Source organism: Bos javanicus, chromosome 25, assembly GCF_032452875.1.
Source record: "Bos javanicus breed banteng chromosome 25, ARS-OSU_banteng_1.0, whole genome shotgun sequence".
Taxonomy (NCBI): domain Eukaryota; kingdom Metazoa; phylum Chordata; class Mammalia; order Artiodactyla; family Bovidae; genus Bos; species Bos javanicus.
Window position 1 is genome coordinate 21,677,183 of NC_083892.1, and position 16,458 is coordinate 21,693,640.

The 16,458-nt window shown below is 48.3% G+C and overlaps 1 protein-coding gene across 3 annotated transcripts in view; it reads left to right on the forward strand.

The window, feature by feature from the left end:
• The window catches only part of PRKCB (protein kinase C beta), a 375,130-nt gene that overhangs the window by 198,381 nt on the left and 160,291 nt on the right, over positions 1-16,458 (forward strand). For all 3 annotated transcript variants that reach the window (XM_061401446.1, XM_061401448.1, XM_061401449.1), the window contains 2 exons: positions 548-659; positions 2,040-2,168. In XM_061401446.1, coding sequence (XP_061257430.1) covers positions 548-659; positions 2,040-2,168 — 241 coding nt within the window. The remainder of the gene's footprint in view (positions 1-547; positions 660-2,039; positions 2,169-16,458) is intronic.

The following is a 16,458-nucleotide window of genomic DNA, read 5'->3' on the forward strand; positions in this document are numbered from 1 at the left end:
GATCTTCCTGACCCAGGAATTGAACCTGGGTGTCCTTGCATTGTAGGCAGATTCTTTACCAACTGAGCTACAAGGGAAGACTTTAGATGAAGAGGTCCTAGCAAATGGCCTCTAAGTGGGGAGGTTTCAGGCCTTGGGTTTTAGATAATTCAGAAGTTGCTCGGAAGATAAAGGAGAGAGAAGTAGACAAGGGGACCCTTCTACTTCGTTCGTCTGGAGTTTTGTTTGCTATCTCTGCAGTCCTTGCTGCTGGCAGGAGTCAGTAGGTTGGGTTCTCCGATGGAGTGCTTCCAGGCACAGTGAGTATGTGTGCTGGGTGAGAATGGGAGCCATCAGCTGTCTTAGTCATTCATTCATTCATTCTTCAGTGACTGTTTATCCAGCCTGGTGTTTGGGTACAGCGTTCCTGCGATGGTCCCAGCAGGTATGATGGATGCTGGGGGCCAAGCGCAGTTCTCAGCGTGTTCTCCAATGATGCTGAGTGCAGTGTGAAACCTTGGCATGCCACACTGACACCAACCTCTCTTGTTGTTTCTTTGGCCCTCAGGACCCCCGGAGCAAACACAAGTTCAAGATCCACACATACTCCAGCCCCACGTTTTGTGACCACTGCGGGTCATTGCTCTATGGACTTATCCACCAGGGGATGAAATGTGACAGTAAGTACATGTGCCCTCAAGGAGCCTCTGCTGCCCCAGCTGCTTCCTTATGGTTTGGGGCCCAAGTCTGCAGCACATTCTCCCAAGTCCTGGGTGGGCTGGGTACCCCCGGCGTGATGCTGAGTAACAATAACCAACAATAACCATTTATTTAGGGCACAATTCTTCAAGGCTGTCCTTGGGGCCTGGATTGGCCTTGCTCATACCTGGGTGATGGGGTAGCAAGTTGGTGCTGACGTAGGACCCTGAACTTGGGCATGCAGGTTCCAGGGGGCTCTCCATCCTTCCGCCAACCTTCTCTCCCCACAACTCATTTACAGTTTTTTTTAATCTGCCTCCTGCCTCCTGGAGGTTGGGTGGGATGAGAAGGGATGCCATGCCCCCAGCTCCTGTGGAATCTCCTGAAATGCCCCGTGGGGTGACCCAGCCTCTCCTGACTTCTCAGACTGGAATGAGGGACTCCTAGTGAACATGGGACTCCAGGCATAGCCTGGAGCAGCCGAGGGGCTTAGGGGAAACCAGCCACCCATTGAAAGAAGCACAGGGGCACTCCAGGAGTGTGGACAGGGAGCCAATATTTATCACGTCACATAGGAGACTTCAGCCAGTCAGATTCAGTTTGCATATTCCATTCGTCTTGCCCTGGGTCTTAAGTTTTTTTCTTGCAGTTAGTTATGGTGGATACTGTGGGGGCTCAGCTCAGGTTCCAAGATGATGCCCCTCCCAGGGCTGGTTCATGACCACAGATTGGCAGATGCAGGGGCAAAGGCTTGGCCCTCTTGTGTCAGTCTGGGACAACACTGAACGGTCCTCTGAGCCCCCGAGTCCCTCCTCTTGTCAGCCTTAGGGCATCCTCGTGGGCCCAGAGCCCCTCACTGTAAACCTGCTCACAACTTCCATTCTCAGACTCTTTCCAGGGAACCCAGCCTATCATCAATATTTAAAAATCGGGAGAGGTCAGGATTCCTGCTTACTCCTGAAAAATGGGAAAATCTTGGCAACTTTGGGCGTGCACCCTGCAGGGCTGTGCCCTCAGTGGGAGCTGCTGTGTTCTCTGGTTGGCCAAGACCACCACACCCGCACCTTTCCTCACTATGTTAGACACCCCCGTGTCACTGGGGTTGGTGACTCTGGCTTCAGAGCCTTTGCGGGTGTGCCAGGTACCTCAGCCTTCCGGGAAGGACAGACACCTTCCGCCTCCTCTGTCCATGAGGGCCTGGGGTGTCGGGGTTTTGGAGAGGGGGAGTTGGAGAAGCAAGCCCTTCGGGTGACACCCGAGCAGGGCAGGCTGGTCTCCGCCCGCCTCGGAGGGAAGGAGGGGAACCGGAGGGGTCCAGCCTGGACCAGCCTGAGCCGCGCGCCCTGCCTCTGTCCCCGCAGCCTGCATGATGAACGTCCACAAGCGCTGCGTGATGAACGTCCCCAGCCTCTGCGGCACGGACCACACGGAGCGCCGCGGCCGCATCTACATCCAAGCCCACATCGAGAGGGAGGTCCTCATTGTTGTCGGTAGGTGGCGCTGGGGCTCCCTCGCCGGCTCCGCTCGACCTGGACCCGGCTGGAGCGCTGAGTCAGGGGAGCGAGGGATGGGCGGCGCGGGGGCGCGGCGGGAGCTGCGGTGATGCTACCTTCCTCCTCGGCCCCTGGCCCCATCCCACTCCAGCCTCTCCCCGCCGTAGGCATCCTTAGAAACTGCACCCTGCAGGGCGAGGCTCTCAGCACCTTCTGTGCGCTGGAGCTCAGAGCTGGAGCCGCCCTGGGAGTACGTTGGTTTTCTCCAAGACCTCAGAGGTGTTGTCATGAGCCAGTAGAGCAGACAAGATGCTGAACACCTTAATTTTATGGCAGGCTCTGGCCGGTGGACTAAACCTACTCTGAAGCCAGACACTGTACTTTGAAATGGTTTTCATCCTAATAACGGTGGAAAATAATTCAAATTTAGATTATTTCTGTTGCCTTCTTAATTTTCATTTATTGCTACCCTGCAGATCTATTATTTCCAGATTTTTGTATAACAATGATGGGCAATGCAATTGGTTTATCCCTTCCATGGGGAAAAATAAAGGTTTCCAACTTCCTTGTTCCCCACCCCCTTTCGCTCTGGATCTTTGGAGCCTGCAGTTCTGTTCCCTTTATTACCATAGCAGAGAACGGATGCTTGGTTCTTCCCCGAACTTTTCCAGTGGGAAAATAGAGTCTTGATGATAAACACCCAGTTTGGGAGAGTGTTACATCTTAGGGACGAGAAGAGATGCGGTGTTTATCCCTGGGGCTTTCTGCGTATTTGCAGTGTTTCTTTCTTAAACCTGAGGGTTACTGCTCTGGTCCTGTTCTGTTATTCTCCATACTTTTTGCAATTCTGAAATACTTCATACTACAATATAAGAAAGAGGGATAATAGAGCCTGCTGAAGAGGTGCAGCATGGTGTCTGGCCCTCCTAATGGAGCATTTAGGAAATACGTGGCTCAGACACATACAGCTCAAACGGAATGAAAATGCAGCTGGCTGGTTGGGTAACTTAGCCATGTGTGTTAGGTGGGTATGCTAAGTTGCTTCAGTTGTGTCCAACTCTTTGCAACCCCATGGACTGTCGCCAGCCAGGCTCCTCTGTCCATGGGATTTCCCAGGCAAGCATACTGGAGTGGGTTGCATGCCCTTCACCAGGGGATCTTCCCGACCCAGGGATGGAACCCGCGTCTCCTGGGCCTGCTGTATTGCAGGCAGATTCTTTGCCGCTGAGCTACTGGAGAAGCCCAACCTAGCCATAAAGCTGTGATAAATTCAATACTGAACTGGGCCAGAATGAGACTGAAACTTTGAAGGAATTCTCTCCCCAAGGCTTATGTCAAACTTCTTAGACTTCATCACTAATTAACTTATACAAAGTTTTATGACTTAGTATCTTAGAAGACTAATCATAGAAAGGATTTTTTAAAAATTTATCTCAGGCTCCAGAATGGTTCAGCTGCTCTGAAGAACTGTGCCTATACCACGTAAAAGTTGAAAAATATCCCTGTAAAATATAAACTGTTTTAAAGTGAGGTTCCTGACACCCAGTGGGCTCTTAAGGAATGTATGTTTCACTTGATTTGCTTTTTCCTCTGAGAGGAAGATGAGCAGCTGACTTTGTCCCAGTGGAATACCTGAGGGTCCCCAAGGAGTAGAATGTCTCTTAAAAATAGGCTTCCCTGGTGGCTCAGATGGTAAAGAATCTGCCTGCAGTGCAGGAGACAGGTGTTTGATCCCTGGACCAGGCGAATTCCATGGACAAAGGAGCCTGACAGGCTGCAGTCCATGGGGTTGCAGAGTCGGACACAACTGAGTGTCACTCACTCTAGGAGTAGAAGCCTCAAGAAGAGCTGAATTCATCCACTGTCTATAAACTTCCTGGGTGGATGGGGCAAAAATGAGGCTCTGCTCCCCTCTACTGGTATTTTCTAGGAACTACACTGACTCATATGTCACTATGGACAGCCCCATCTTTAACCAACCCATTGAACGCACAGTGCTTAAAACCAAAGGACAGCATAATGCCCTCAAGGTCCATCCATTGTTTCCACCATAAAAAGATAAATAACTCTGTGGCATTATAGAGGCCTTAGCTAATGCAGGGATGTAATCGTATTGCATTATGCAAATGTATCAGATCAACATATTGCATACTGTTAACTTAAACACTGTGCTGTGCTCAGTCGTGTCCGACTCTTTGAGACCTCATGAACTGTAGCCCACCAGGCTCCTCTGTCCATGGAATTCTCTAGGCAAGAGTACTGGAGTGGGTAGCCATTTCCTTCTCCAGGATATCTTCCCAACCCAGGGGTTGAACCCAGGTCTCCCGCTTTGCAGGTGGATTCTTTACCATCTGAGCCACCACGGAAGCTCCTAATCTAGTATGACCTCATCTTAACTTGATTGCATTTGCAGAGACCTTGTCTCCAAACAGGGTCACATTCAGATTAGTCTTGAGCAGATCTTTTAGGGAGATGCAATTCAATCTATAATGAGGGGAAGGAAGGGAAGTAGGGGCTCCCTTAAAGTTAGGGACTGAATATCTGCATACTCAGGGTTCTGCTAGCACTAACTGAGTAGCTATCGGTGTATTAATAGTGGTTTTTTATTTTCCAAGTGCTTTGATAGGGGGTCATGCAATGGAGGTAGTGGTGTTGCCAGCATACAGACAAGGGAGCTAAGACTCGGTGAGGCTGGACGACTTGCCTGATGTCACGTGCAGAGCAGGGATGAGCACCCAGCCTCCGGCCTGCAGGTCACCGTGCCCTGCTATCACTAGCTCACCACGCCAGGCACGGTCCGAACCTGGCCTGAGTCAGTTGATTGATTGATGGTAGAAGAACCTGATGCTTTGACTGCGCTTCTCTAAATATAGACCTGAGTTGGAGATTTTGCTTCAAGTGATTTATTAGAGCTGTTCATGAAATGAGGCGTGAGGATGGAGCAGGGACATGCTGAATGGGAGTGTGATTTCCGCTCAAGACCAGCTTTGGGCAGACTCCATGGGGTTCTGGAACACGTGTGACAGTGCAGGGTGAGCTTCTCCTAGAGGCTGGAGGGCTGTTCTGACAGGTCCATTCTGTGGACTGAGTTGAGTCCCCCTAAAATCCACATGTGGAAGCCCCAGCCCCGTGAAATGCTGTTTGAAGTTGGAGTCTTTGGGACAATTAGGGTTAGATGAAGGTGGGCTTTTGTGAGGGGCTTGGTGGCTTTATGGCCACAGGAGGACACAATAAGGAGGTGGCCACCTGCAAGCCAGGAAGGGGGCTGTCACCAGGACCTGCACCTTGATGTCGGACTTCTTGCCTCCAGAGCTGTGAGAAATAAGCATCTGCCATTTAAGCCACCCAGTCGATGGTATTTTATTACAGGCTGGGCTGACTGAGACCTCGCTCCTGGCTACTGAGATTGAAAGCAGGAGGGAGGTGTTACCTCCCAGGCTCCGTGGCTTCTGTGTGGCTGAGGGCAGCTCTCTGAACACGGGGCAGCTGTGAGCCACACTCAACTGCAGCTGGGAGCTGGGCGTGGTGGCCAGCCTGGAGGGGGCCTGGGAGGGGCCCGGGTCACCTGGGTATCCCTCTGATCTCCCCAGCATCCTTCTGGTGTCATTGTTGGGACTCCAGGCCCTGCTCCTTGATCTCAGCCAGACAGAGCAGAGGGAGCGAGAGGCCAGATGCGGCCTGTGGTGTTGAGTTGCCCCACTTCATCTGCACTATAGAGGCATGCCCAGTGGTGCAACTCACCACTCACCAGTCATCTGCTCTGAGCGTCACATGCTCTTTGAAATCCCACTGTCTCCAGAGATACAAGGCTACACGTGCTTCTGAAAGATCTGAGGGTTCCCTCATCTCCTTTGGCTCCTGAAATCCAGGCTTCGTATCTGCCATCAAGGATCTTGCAGGGGAAAGCTCGGGATGGAAATCTGATCAGTCCTGTTTCTTTGAAAAGCTCATCAATGGTGTCTCATTGCCCTCGTGTGTGTGTTAGTCGCTAAGTCGTGTCCAGCTCTTTGCGACCCCATGGACTATGAGGCCCACCGGACTCCTCTGTCCATGGAGTTCTCCAAGCAAGAATACTGGAGTGGGAGGCAGTACAATCAGAAGCCACCATCAGAGTTGTAAAATGCTCCTGGAGGTTATGAAGCCCATGTCCTTATATATAAAACACCTCCCCCATTCAATTGAGTATCTCCTTATTAACACACCAACTAATGTCCCATTTTTATATTTCTGTCTACATTGAAGCCATCTGCAAGTCCTTAACCATATTCATAGTTTTATCTCCCAGAAATTGGGACTGTTCTCACAAAAAGCCGAAGGAGCAGTTTTTTGGATGTTTCTCTTTGGAACACCCATTCAGTGTTCTTACCACTGTGCTGTTCTGTACACAACCTCATTAGCCTAAACCATCTCCTGGAATGACTTAGGAACTCCCAATATTTTGTGTTTAAATCCTTCCCCAAATCTGACATCCCCCACATCCAAAGAAGAAGAGCAGGGGTCCAGTGGTTGGGTCCAAGCTTCCACTGCAAAGGGGATAGGTTCGATCCCCAGTCTGGGAACTTAAGATACCACTTGCTGTGTGTAATGCGGCCAAAAAAGTATTTTTAAAAATTGAAAAAAAAGAAGAGCATTAGAGAGATGTAAATTCTTGACAGGCTATTATGAAAGGGTGAGGTTCGCATCCATCTATAGACTAGATTCCAAGAGAGATTTTAAAAGCATTGTTAAGAGAAAGGAAACTGATGTTGAAAGCTCACAGAAGCCCCTCTTTTTATGTAAAGAACTGCCTACCTTCTATGTGAAACTGTTAGTGTTAGCTGCTCAGTCCTGTCTGAGTCTTTGCAACCCCATGGACTGGAGCCCGCCAGGCTCCTCTGTCTATAGTATTTCCCAATCAAGAATACTGGAGTGGGTTGCCATGCCCTCCTCTAGGGGATCCCAACCCAGGGATTGAACCCACGTCTCCCACATTGCAGGCAGATTCTTTACCGTCTGAGCCACCAGGGAAGCTTCTGTGGTTGTATCGACTAACACCCTTGTTCTCTAGTTTAGACTGGGTTTGGCTGATGGTCAGTGGTGTAAAACCAATATGGCAGAACAAGACTAGACGAGCAGAGGGCAGTCCTGGGTATGCTGTACCTGAGGGGTGAGATGGGAGGTAGGGGTAGTTGGGAGTGATTGGGTAGCTACAGTGTGAGAAAGGTGGCATGTTACAGGTAGGAGGGTGGGATGAGCTCAGTAAGCACAGACGTTCATTCAGGAAGGGCTTGACTACCAGATTGTATCCATTGACAAATAAGATCTCATCTCTGCCTGCGGGAGCTCACAGCTTAGTGGGAGAGACAGATACAGATAATTATATTACAATGTGGCAAATAATGTGATTGTGCCCTGAGAGCACCCAGAGGGGCACCTGAAGCTTCTTGAAGGAAGCCATGGCTGAGTTGACTCTATAAGATATATAAGGGTTATCTGGGTAGAGCAGCTTTGTGTCCAGGAAAAGAAGAAAAATGACATCAGCTCTGTTTATTGAGTTCTTATTTCATGCCGGGAGCTCTACAGAGGTCAACTCATTCATCTTCAGAGCAGTCCTCTGTTGTAGGTATTATTATTGTCCCCATTTTACCAGTGAGAAAACTGACACACGGAGTGGGTTAAGTAACTTTTACTGGAATCACACAGTAAGTGGTGTGATCTGAGCCCAGGCAGCCCGGCTCCATGGCCCTTGGTCCCACTGGGATGCTGAGTTCCAGGCAGAGGGATATGGTGCACAGAAGTCTGGAGGCTGGAAATGGCAGGGGGTCGGGGAGGCTGTTAGCGGTTTGGTGTGGCTTCCCTTCACTACGTTCTGGTTATAAGCTTCTCTAGAATCTGCTCACTCACTCCCAATCATTCACTTACTCATTAACGGTGTGTATGGAGAGGGACATACTTCCCTGGTGGGCCGGTGGTTAAGACTTCACCTTCTAATGCAGAATCAGGGCACCGGTTCTGAAGGTCCCACAGGCCCCTTGGCCAAAAAACCAGAACATAAAACAGAAACAATATTATAACAAATTCAATAACGACTTTATAAGTGGCCCACAAAAAAAACACAAAAAATCCTTTGAAAATATGTCTTGAGTTTCCATGACTTGTCAGGCATGTTCTAGACACTTGGGACCCAACATGGGGAAAAACAAACCTCTTTTCCTGGACAGACATCACAACCTGGGGTCTTGCCAGTTGCAAGAGACTCTTGGAACTTTTTCTCATCTTTCTTCCTTTTGTTCGCCGTGGAGAATGTCCTTCTTGTCAGGTTACATTCCTTGCCCTTTGAGTTTTTTTCAGATACTCTCTGTCCATTTATTTTTTGAAACCTTTGAGCTTTGGGAGTTTGGAAAACACAGCCAGAAAGACCTGAAGGCTATTTCTGCCATTTGCCCTGTCACATCCTTCCCCGAGTTGGTTCTCTATTTAAGGGGAGAGGGAAGGAGGGAGGAAAAAGGAAATGTAAAGAAGAAAAATTCAGGTGGACTAATATCTCAAAAATGAGTAATATCTCAAAATACCACCCAGCAATTACAAGGAGATAAAATGACAACAAGCTAGGCTGCTAGGGCCCACTAGGGGGCAGTCTTTACTTTCAAAGCCATTCCTTCCCAAAGGGTTTTTTGGAGATGTCCCGATTTGTAGAACAACACCATCTTTGTCCATAACGGATGGTGTCACAGCAACAGTTACCCACCTTCCCCCGCCCCGCCACTAAACAGCTGTGTCACTGGGGCTCAGAAAAAGAAAGTAATATCTCAAGGTCACACATCCTAGCGTGGGGATAGGACCCAGTTCTTGTGGGTTTCCTACTCCTTTATACATTATGGGTTAGTATTTTTCTCCAACATTTTGTTACGAAAAGTGTCCGACACACAGCAAAATTGAAAGAATTTTACAGCAGTCATTTATCAGTCACCTAGATCCTGCCATTAACACTGCTTAGTCATGTATCCATCCATCTCACTCCCCATCCATCACTTTGTCTTATTTTTGACACATTTCAAAGGGAATTGAAGACATCAATTCAGTTCCCCCTAAACCTTTCAGCCTGCACGTCATCCACAAGAATTCAAAACAAATTTGTAATTTTTTTAAATTTGTGAGGTAAAATTTACATACAGTGAAATGTCGTTATCTTAGGCATTCCTGTGGTTGAGTTTTGACATGTGTATAGCCCTAACCCCTATAGAAAAGCTATGGCAGCATGTTGAAAAACAGAGGCATTACTTTACCAGCAAAGTTCCGTTTAGTCAAAGCTATGGTTTTTTTCATTACTCATTTGTGGATGTGAGAGTTGGTCTATAAAGAAAGCTGAGTGCCGAGGAATTGATGCTTTTGAACTGTGGTGTTGGAGAAGACTCTTGAGAGTCCCTTGTGCTGTAAGATCCAACCAGTCAATCCTAAAGGAAATCAGTCCTGAATATTCATTGGAAGGACTGATGCTGAAGCTGAAACTCCAATACTTTGGCCACCTGATGCGAAGAACCGACTCATTGAAAAAGACCCTGATTCTGGGAAAGATTGAAAGCGGGAGGAGAAGGGGATGACAGAGGATGAACTGATTGGAAGGCATCACTGAGTCGATGGACATGAGTTTGAGCAAGCTCTGGGAGTTGGTGATGGACAGGGAAGCCTGGCGTGCTGCAGTCCATGAGGTTGCAAAGAGCTGGACACGACTGAGGGACTGAACTGAACTGAACCCCTATCATGTTAATCCTCTTTTTTTTTTTTAATGTCACAGCTGCCATTGAAGATCTGCTTAAAGCTGTGAATACCATTCTCAGAGAAATCCCTTTGTGTACAGACGTGCCTGGCCCCCTACCCCCGCACACCCCTCCAAGTTTCAATAATTAGGGCTTCAGATCTTTTAGATTACATCACACTTAACAGTTGTTAATTTTTTTGGGGGGGGGGATCAATAATACAGGAAAATAGGTTTGTTCAAAACATTTCACTGTGTACTCATTAGAGAGCAAATTCCCTTAAAACAAATGTATCAAGACACCCACATTATTTTGCTTCTCTTCAGTGTTTTTGTGATGAAGTTGCATTAAATCCTATCTCTATCTGTGGAACCATCTTTCTAAATGAGTTTACAGATAGTTGTCTGCTCACCCCTGAGGCCAGGGTTCCCTGCCCACCCATCATGGGAAGCCTTTTGACTTTTGAGGTGGGAATTGGCGTCTGGACACTGAAGGAGATGGAGTTGGCTTGAAGAGATGGAGGGAGCTGAAGTGTTCCTTCTCTTGTTCCCTGAATGTTTAAACCTCATGAGAAAGGTCAAGCCCAGACCACTGTCTGAGGCCCCCAAACCTGGGCACGTACTGGGTATGCAGTCATTGTTCCTAAATGCCTGCTGAATGGCATGGCTCGGGGTGCTGCCAGGACCTTCAGGGCTGTGACTCTACTGCCTTTGAGGGACGTGGTCCTACAATATCTATTAAGATATGTATATATATGCACACTCTGACTCTCAAATTTCCCTTTTGGGAATCTAGCCTATCGAAATAAAACACTAGCATGTAAGGAAATAATGCCCAGAATAAGCATGTTTATTGATGTTTTCTTTGCAGCAGCAAAGAATTGGAATCCGCCTAATTAGGCTTATATCCATTTTATAGGATATTATGCAGTTGTTGAAAACAGTGAATCAAAATTGATGTGTGGGGCTTCTATGAAGCAGGTCATTTTGGTTTTTAATATGGGAGCTTGCTACACAAATATACGTATTTCACTTTGTGAAATACTTCACTTTGTGAAAATTCATCAAATTGTGCCATTATGATTTGTATGATTTGAAGTATGTATATTATACTTCATAGTATACTTTTATTAACTGAGAAGTTTAAATAGTAAAATTAAAAAAAATAAAATAATAAAATTAAAAAAATAAAATAATAATACAATTCTAAAGAATCAAAGTCAATATAAAACACCAATGGATTAGAGCTATAGCTATTGACCTGAAACAGGCAGCCCACTGCCTGTTTTTGTAAATAAAGTTTTATTGGGATAAAGCCACACTCATCATTTGCATATTGACTCTGGCTGCTTCCATAGCACAGTGGTCAGTTCATTGAATGGTTGTGACAGAGCCTGTATTGCCTGCAAAGCCGAAAGGTTTTTTTTTTTTTTTTTTTTCTGGTGCTTTCCGAAAACATTTGCCAATCCCTGATCTGGAGGCACATTTTTGATGTATTATTAAGTGAGAGGGTTAGGTTGCATAAAAATATATTTTGTATGATCTCATTTCCAAGAAATAACCACCAGGCACTTCCCATGTGTGAAGTTATGTTTGGATGTTTTTATAAGGGTGGGAAGAAAGGTATGGAAGGGTACAAAGCAGGCTGTAAACGCTATAGGATCGCAGAAGGATTGGGAAGGTGGGGATGGAGAGAGGCTGGGGCTGGGAGAGGCTGGATATCTTCTCTTAATATGTCTTGCTTGCGTGCGTGTCTGACTCTTTGCCACTCTCTGGATGGTAGCCCACCAAGCTCCTCTGTCTCTGGGATTTCCTAGACAAGAATACTGGAGTGGGTTGCCATTTCCTTCTCCAGGGGAAATTCCCAACCCAAGGATCAAACTCACGTCTGGATTCTTTACTACTGAGCCACCTGGGAAGCCCCTAAAGTTTTCAAAAAAGAAGAAACGAAACCAGAGAAATCTCTAAATAGAAAAAGCTAATTTAATAATGCCTCCACCAACGATTGGAGTGAAAACTGAGTGGCTGATGCCAGTGATGGGTGATTGTGGCTTTGAGGACGACCGGGGCAGTTTTCGACTGGGGCGGTCCTCAGCCAGGGCAGAGCGTGTGTTCTAGTTCTCATCCTCACCTGTGAGAATCTTGGGTAGCACCCACCCTGTGAGCTGGCCTGTTCTGTGACCCTCATGGCATTTCCATTTGTCACTGTCTTGCATCCCTCGTCACTACAACACGTCCTCTTCTCTTCTTCCTCCCTTTTCCCTCTTCTCCTCTTCTGCCTTCTCCAGGAGGCAGCCCACGCTGACTTGACCCTCAGTCCCTCAACCCCACCTGCAGGTCTCTGACTTCTTTAACTTAAAAAACTCCAAATACTCCGGTGCCTTCTAACTCTGTTTCCCATGCTGTCACCTCCCCAAGCTTCCAAGTTCGGGGGGTGTTGCGCTTCAGAAATTGTAGAACCCGGTTGCACCAAGTGTGGTCTGTGGACCAGCGGCATCAAGTATCACCTGGGAGGGGGCTGGAAAGGCAGAACCCCGGGTTCCTTCCGGATCTGCTGAGTCAGAATCTGCATTTCAGCAAAATCCCCATGTGATTCGTGTACACTTTGTTTAATTGGAGGCTAATCACTTTAGGACACTGTGTTGGTTTCTGCCACACATCAGCATGAATCGGCCACAGGTGTACACATGCCCCCTCTCTCTTGAACCTCTCTCCCACCTCCCACCCCATCCCACCCCTCTAGGTTGTCACAGAGCACCAGGCTGAACTCCCTGTGCTGTGCAGCAACTTCCCATTAGCTAGCTATTTTACATATGGTGAGGTATGTATTTCATCTTTCTGCTCTCTCAGCGTATCCCCTCACCTTCCCCTGCTGTTGTCCGTAAGTCTGTTTTCTATGTCTGAGTCTCTATTCCTGCCCTGCAAATAGGTTCATCAGTACTGTTGTTTCTAGAGTCCATATATATGCATTAATATATGATATATTTTCTCTTTTTGACTTACTTCACTCTGTATAACAGGCTTGAAGTTCATCCACCTCATTAGAACTGATTCAAAGCCATTCTTTTTTATGGTTGAGTAATATTCCACTGTATATATGTACCACAACTTCTTTATCCATTCATCTGTTGATAACTATCTAGGTTGCTTCCATGTCCCGGCTGTAAATAGTGCTGCAGTGAACACTGGGGTACATGTGTCTTTTTCAGTCATGGTTTTCTTTTTCAGTTAGAGTATGTGTTCAGTAGTGGGATTGCTAGGTTGTATGGTAGTTTTATTCCTAGTTTTTAAAGAAATCTCCATACTATTCTCCATAGTGGCTGTATTAATTTATATTCCCACCAACAGTGCAAAAGGGTTCCCTTTTCTCCACATCCTCTCCAGCATTTATTGTTTGTAGATTTTTTTTTTATGATGGCTATTCTGACCAATGTGAGGTGATACCTTGTAGTTTTGAGTTGCATTTCTCTAATAATAGGTGATGTTGAGCATATTTTTCATGTGTTAATTATCCATCTGGATGTCTTCTTGGAGAAATGTCTGTTTAGGTCTTCTGCCATTTTTTGATTGGGTTGTTTGTTTCTCTGACGTTGAGCTGCATGCACGCATGCATGCTTAGACACTTCAGTCGTGTCTGACTCTTTGTGACCCCATGAACTGTAGCCCACCAGGCTCCTCGGTCCATGGAATTTCCCAGGCAAGAATACTGGAGTGGGTTGCCATTTGAGACGCATTAATCTCCAAAATATACAAGCAGCTCAACCTCAGATTCCTGTGCCCTTTAAAATTCCATGCACTTTTCCTGCAGACAAGCTCAATGATGCATCTCGTCCACTAGGTGGCAGGCTTTACCGCTCTCTGCTTCTGCCGGGGTGGCCACAAGTGGAAAGTCTGGGTGGAGAGTGCCCCGCAGCCCACTGCGGCCATGACATTTCACCTGTCAGCATCTCTGGGCCCAGAATCCCCTTTCGTCGATGGTCTGAACCTACCTGTGTGCCCTGGGATATCCCCCTGCAGCACAGAGCGCCCGGCTCTTGTAACGTGACCCAGAGCCCCTCTCTGCTTTGCCTCTGTCTCCTGTTGCAAGGGGAGAAGGCGCACCTTCCTTTTCCAGTCGCAGCCCCACCTGCTCTTCTCATTGACTTGCTTCAAGTCTGTACAATGTAGCCCAGCATACACGCCAACAGAGTCTAGGATCACAGAGCCTGAGCAGGGGGCTTTGGAGTCGGGCCTGGTTCGATCCAACGTCTCTTGTGTGCTGGGCACCGCTTGCCATCACGAACAAGGCAGCGGCTGCTGTTGTGTCCTGTGTTATTTCTGATGAGGGAGGTGACCACTGAGCAAGCAGAGTCCCTTCCCCATAGTGATAAAGGCTGTGTGTGCATGCGTGCTGAGTCGCTTCAGTCATGTCCTACTCTTTGCAACCCTGTGGACTGTAGCCTGCCAGGCTCCTCTGTCCATAGGCTTCTCCATGCAGGAATACTGGAGTGGGTTGCCATTTCCTGCTCCAGGGTGTGCAGGAGATGAAATAAGGCAGAAGGCAGTGTTCTCATGTAATCCTATCCAAAGCCCCGTGAGATGGTTACTAACACCATTTCCGTTTTCCAGGTGGGGAAATGGAGGCACAGAGAGGGAGGTTCATAACTCCCTCAAGTCCCACGGCTCCGAGGGGGTAGAGCTGGGGTGTGAACCCAGTGTCAGTTCCTGAGTGTGGCTTTTTTTTTGGCTGCTCTGTGAGGCACGCAGGGTCTTAGTTCCCTGGCCTGGGACTGAACCTGTACCCACCACAGTGAAAGCATGGAGTCTTCACCAGCGGACGACCAGGGAAGCCCCCCAGAGTGTGAGGCTCTTGATCACCCTCTGTCCCCTCTCTGTCCCCTCCTTGGGGGTAGGGGAAGTAGTGGTGGCTGCTGCTAGCAGCAGCTCTTCTCTGGAACACTTCTGTGTGCCGGCCTTGCCCAGACTCCACGAGCGCAACCTCCGCTGTTAGGGCGGCTCTCCCCGGGCTGCCAAGGAGGAAACGGGTGCCGGGCTCAGCTGCTTTCTGCTGATGGAGACTTTGCTTCCTAGCACTCCGTTTTTCTAGTATCTTCCACTTGCCCACTTTTCTCCTTTGAGCGTACACGAGCCAGTGTTTGCTGGGCTGTGAGGCTAATGTTAATGATACTTCTTTAGGCCGGCCTGCCTGTTTCCAGAAAGGCCAGCATCATTGGCCAAGACCTGCCCAAGTGGCTGGCTGGATCCCTCGGTTGTGAGCAGTGGACCAGTGGGGGAGGCCTTCTCTCTCAGCCTCACTGTGGAAGGGCCAGGGGCTCTCCCTTCCTGCTTGGAAGGCAAGGAATACCTGGGTGGCTCAGGAGGATGAGGTGAGGCTGGCGGAAGGACCCAGCCTGAGAACCACATGGCTGTGGGAACTCCATAGGCCATGTGTGCGAGCATTTAGACCAGCGCCTGGGAGGTAGTCGGGATGCCGTATGTAATTGCTGTTACTCTGCTCAGCATGGTTTACCCAGCCCTGTACGAATTCCTGGACTGATTTTTGCTGGATTTGCCAAGTTTGGAGTTTCCTGTTTGGTGACCTTTTTATTTCCTCCCAGAGTGGCATGTTTTTAGGATGTGGTTTCTTAGGTGAGAAGTTCAGCTTCTTGGAGACCCAGTCTGTAATGGGCAGGCAGAGAGAGGGGTCAGTGTGTGAGTCACTCAATCGTGTCTGACTCTCTGCGATCCCGTGGACTGTATCCCGCCAGGCTTCTCTGTCCATGGGATTCTCCAGATAAGACTACTGGAGTGGGATGCCATTCCTTTCTCCAGGGGATCTTTCTGACCCAGGGGTTGAACCCGGGTCTCCTGAATTACAGGCAGATTCTTTCCATCTGAGCCACCAGGGAAGCCCTAATAGGTATCAGCTCTACCTCTCTTGTTACCCTCCTGGGTACTGTATGTCCTGGAAGATTTACACTTAATCTGACTCTTTGATGAGGAAGGGAGGCATTTGGCTGTACCTGAAATGATCTGAGAGAGGGTACCTGCCCAGCTGAGGAGTTCAGGGAACCTGGGTGCTAAGCCTGCCACTTTAAGACACATTCCAGTTATATATGCAGCCAACATGTAGTAAGCACTTCCTGTGTGCCAGGCACTTTAAGGGAAGCATCACATGTAATACTCACCTTGAACCCTGGAGGTTTTACCCGCTTTGTTCAGGTGAAGAAGGCGCAGCTTGGAGACGTTAAGTAATTCGTCTAAAGTCGCACAGTTGTGAAGTGGCAGATCCCTGGTTCAAAGCTGGGCTGTCTGGTTCCAGAGCCTGTGCTCCTAAGCTCTACCTTGTCCTGCCATCCTGGGTGCTTGAGCTGGTGGAATTGAGGGCACCCAGAAGGCGAGAGGGAGGGGGTAAAGCTCACAGCAGTTATCTTGAGAAAGTGATTTCACTTTAAAATAAAAAGGTGTTCAGGTTACAAAGGGAAACATCAAGATACAAAGTGGTTTCAGCTTCTGGGAGAAGCAGATCTTCACGGGAAAACCCACTGCCCAGCTGGTATCAGGGATGCTGGG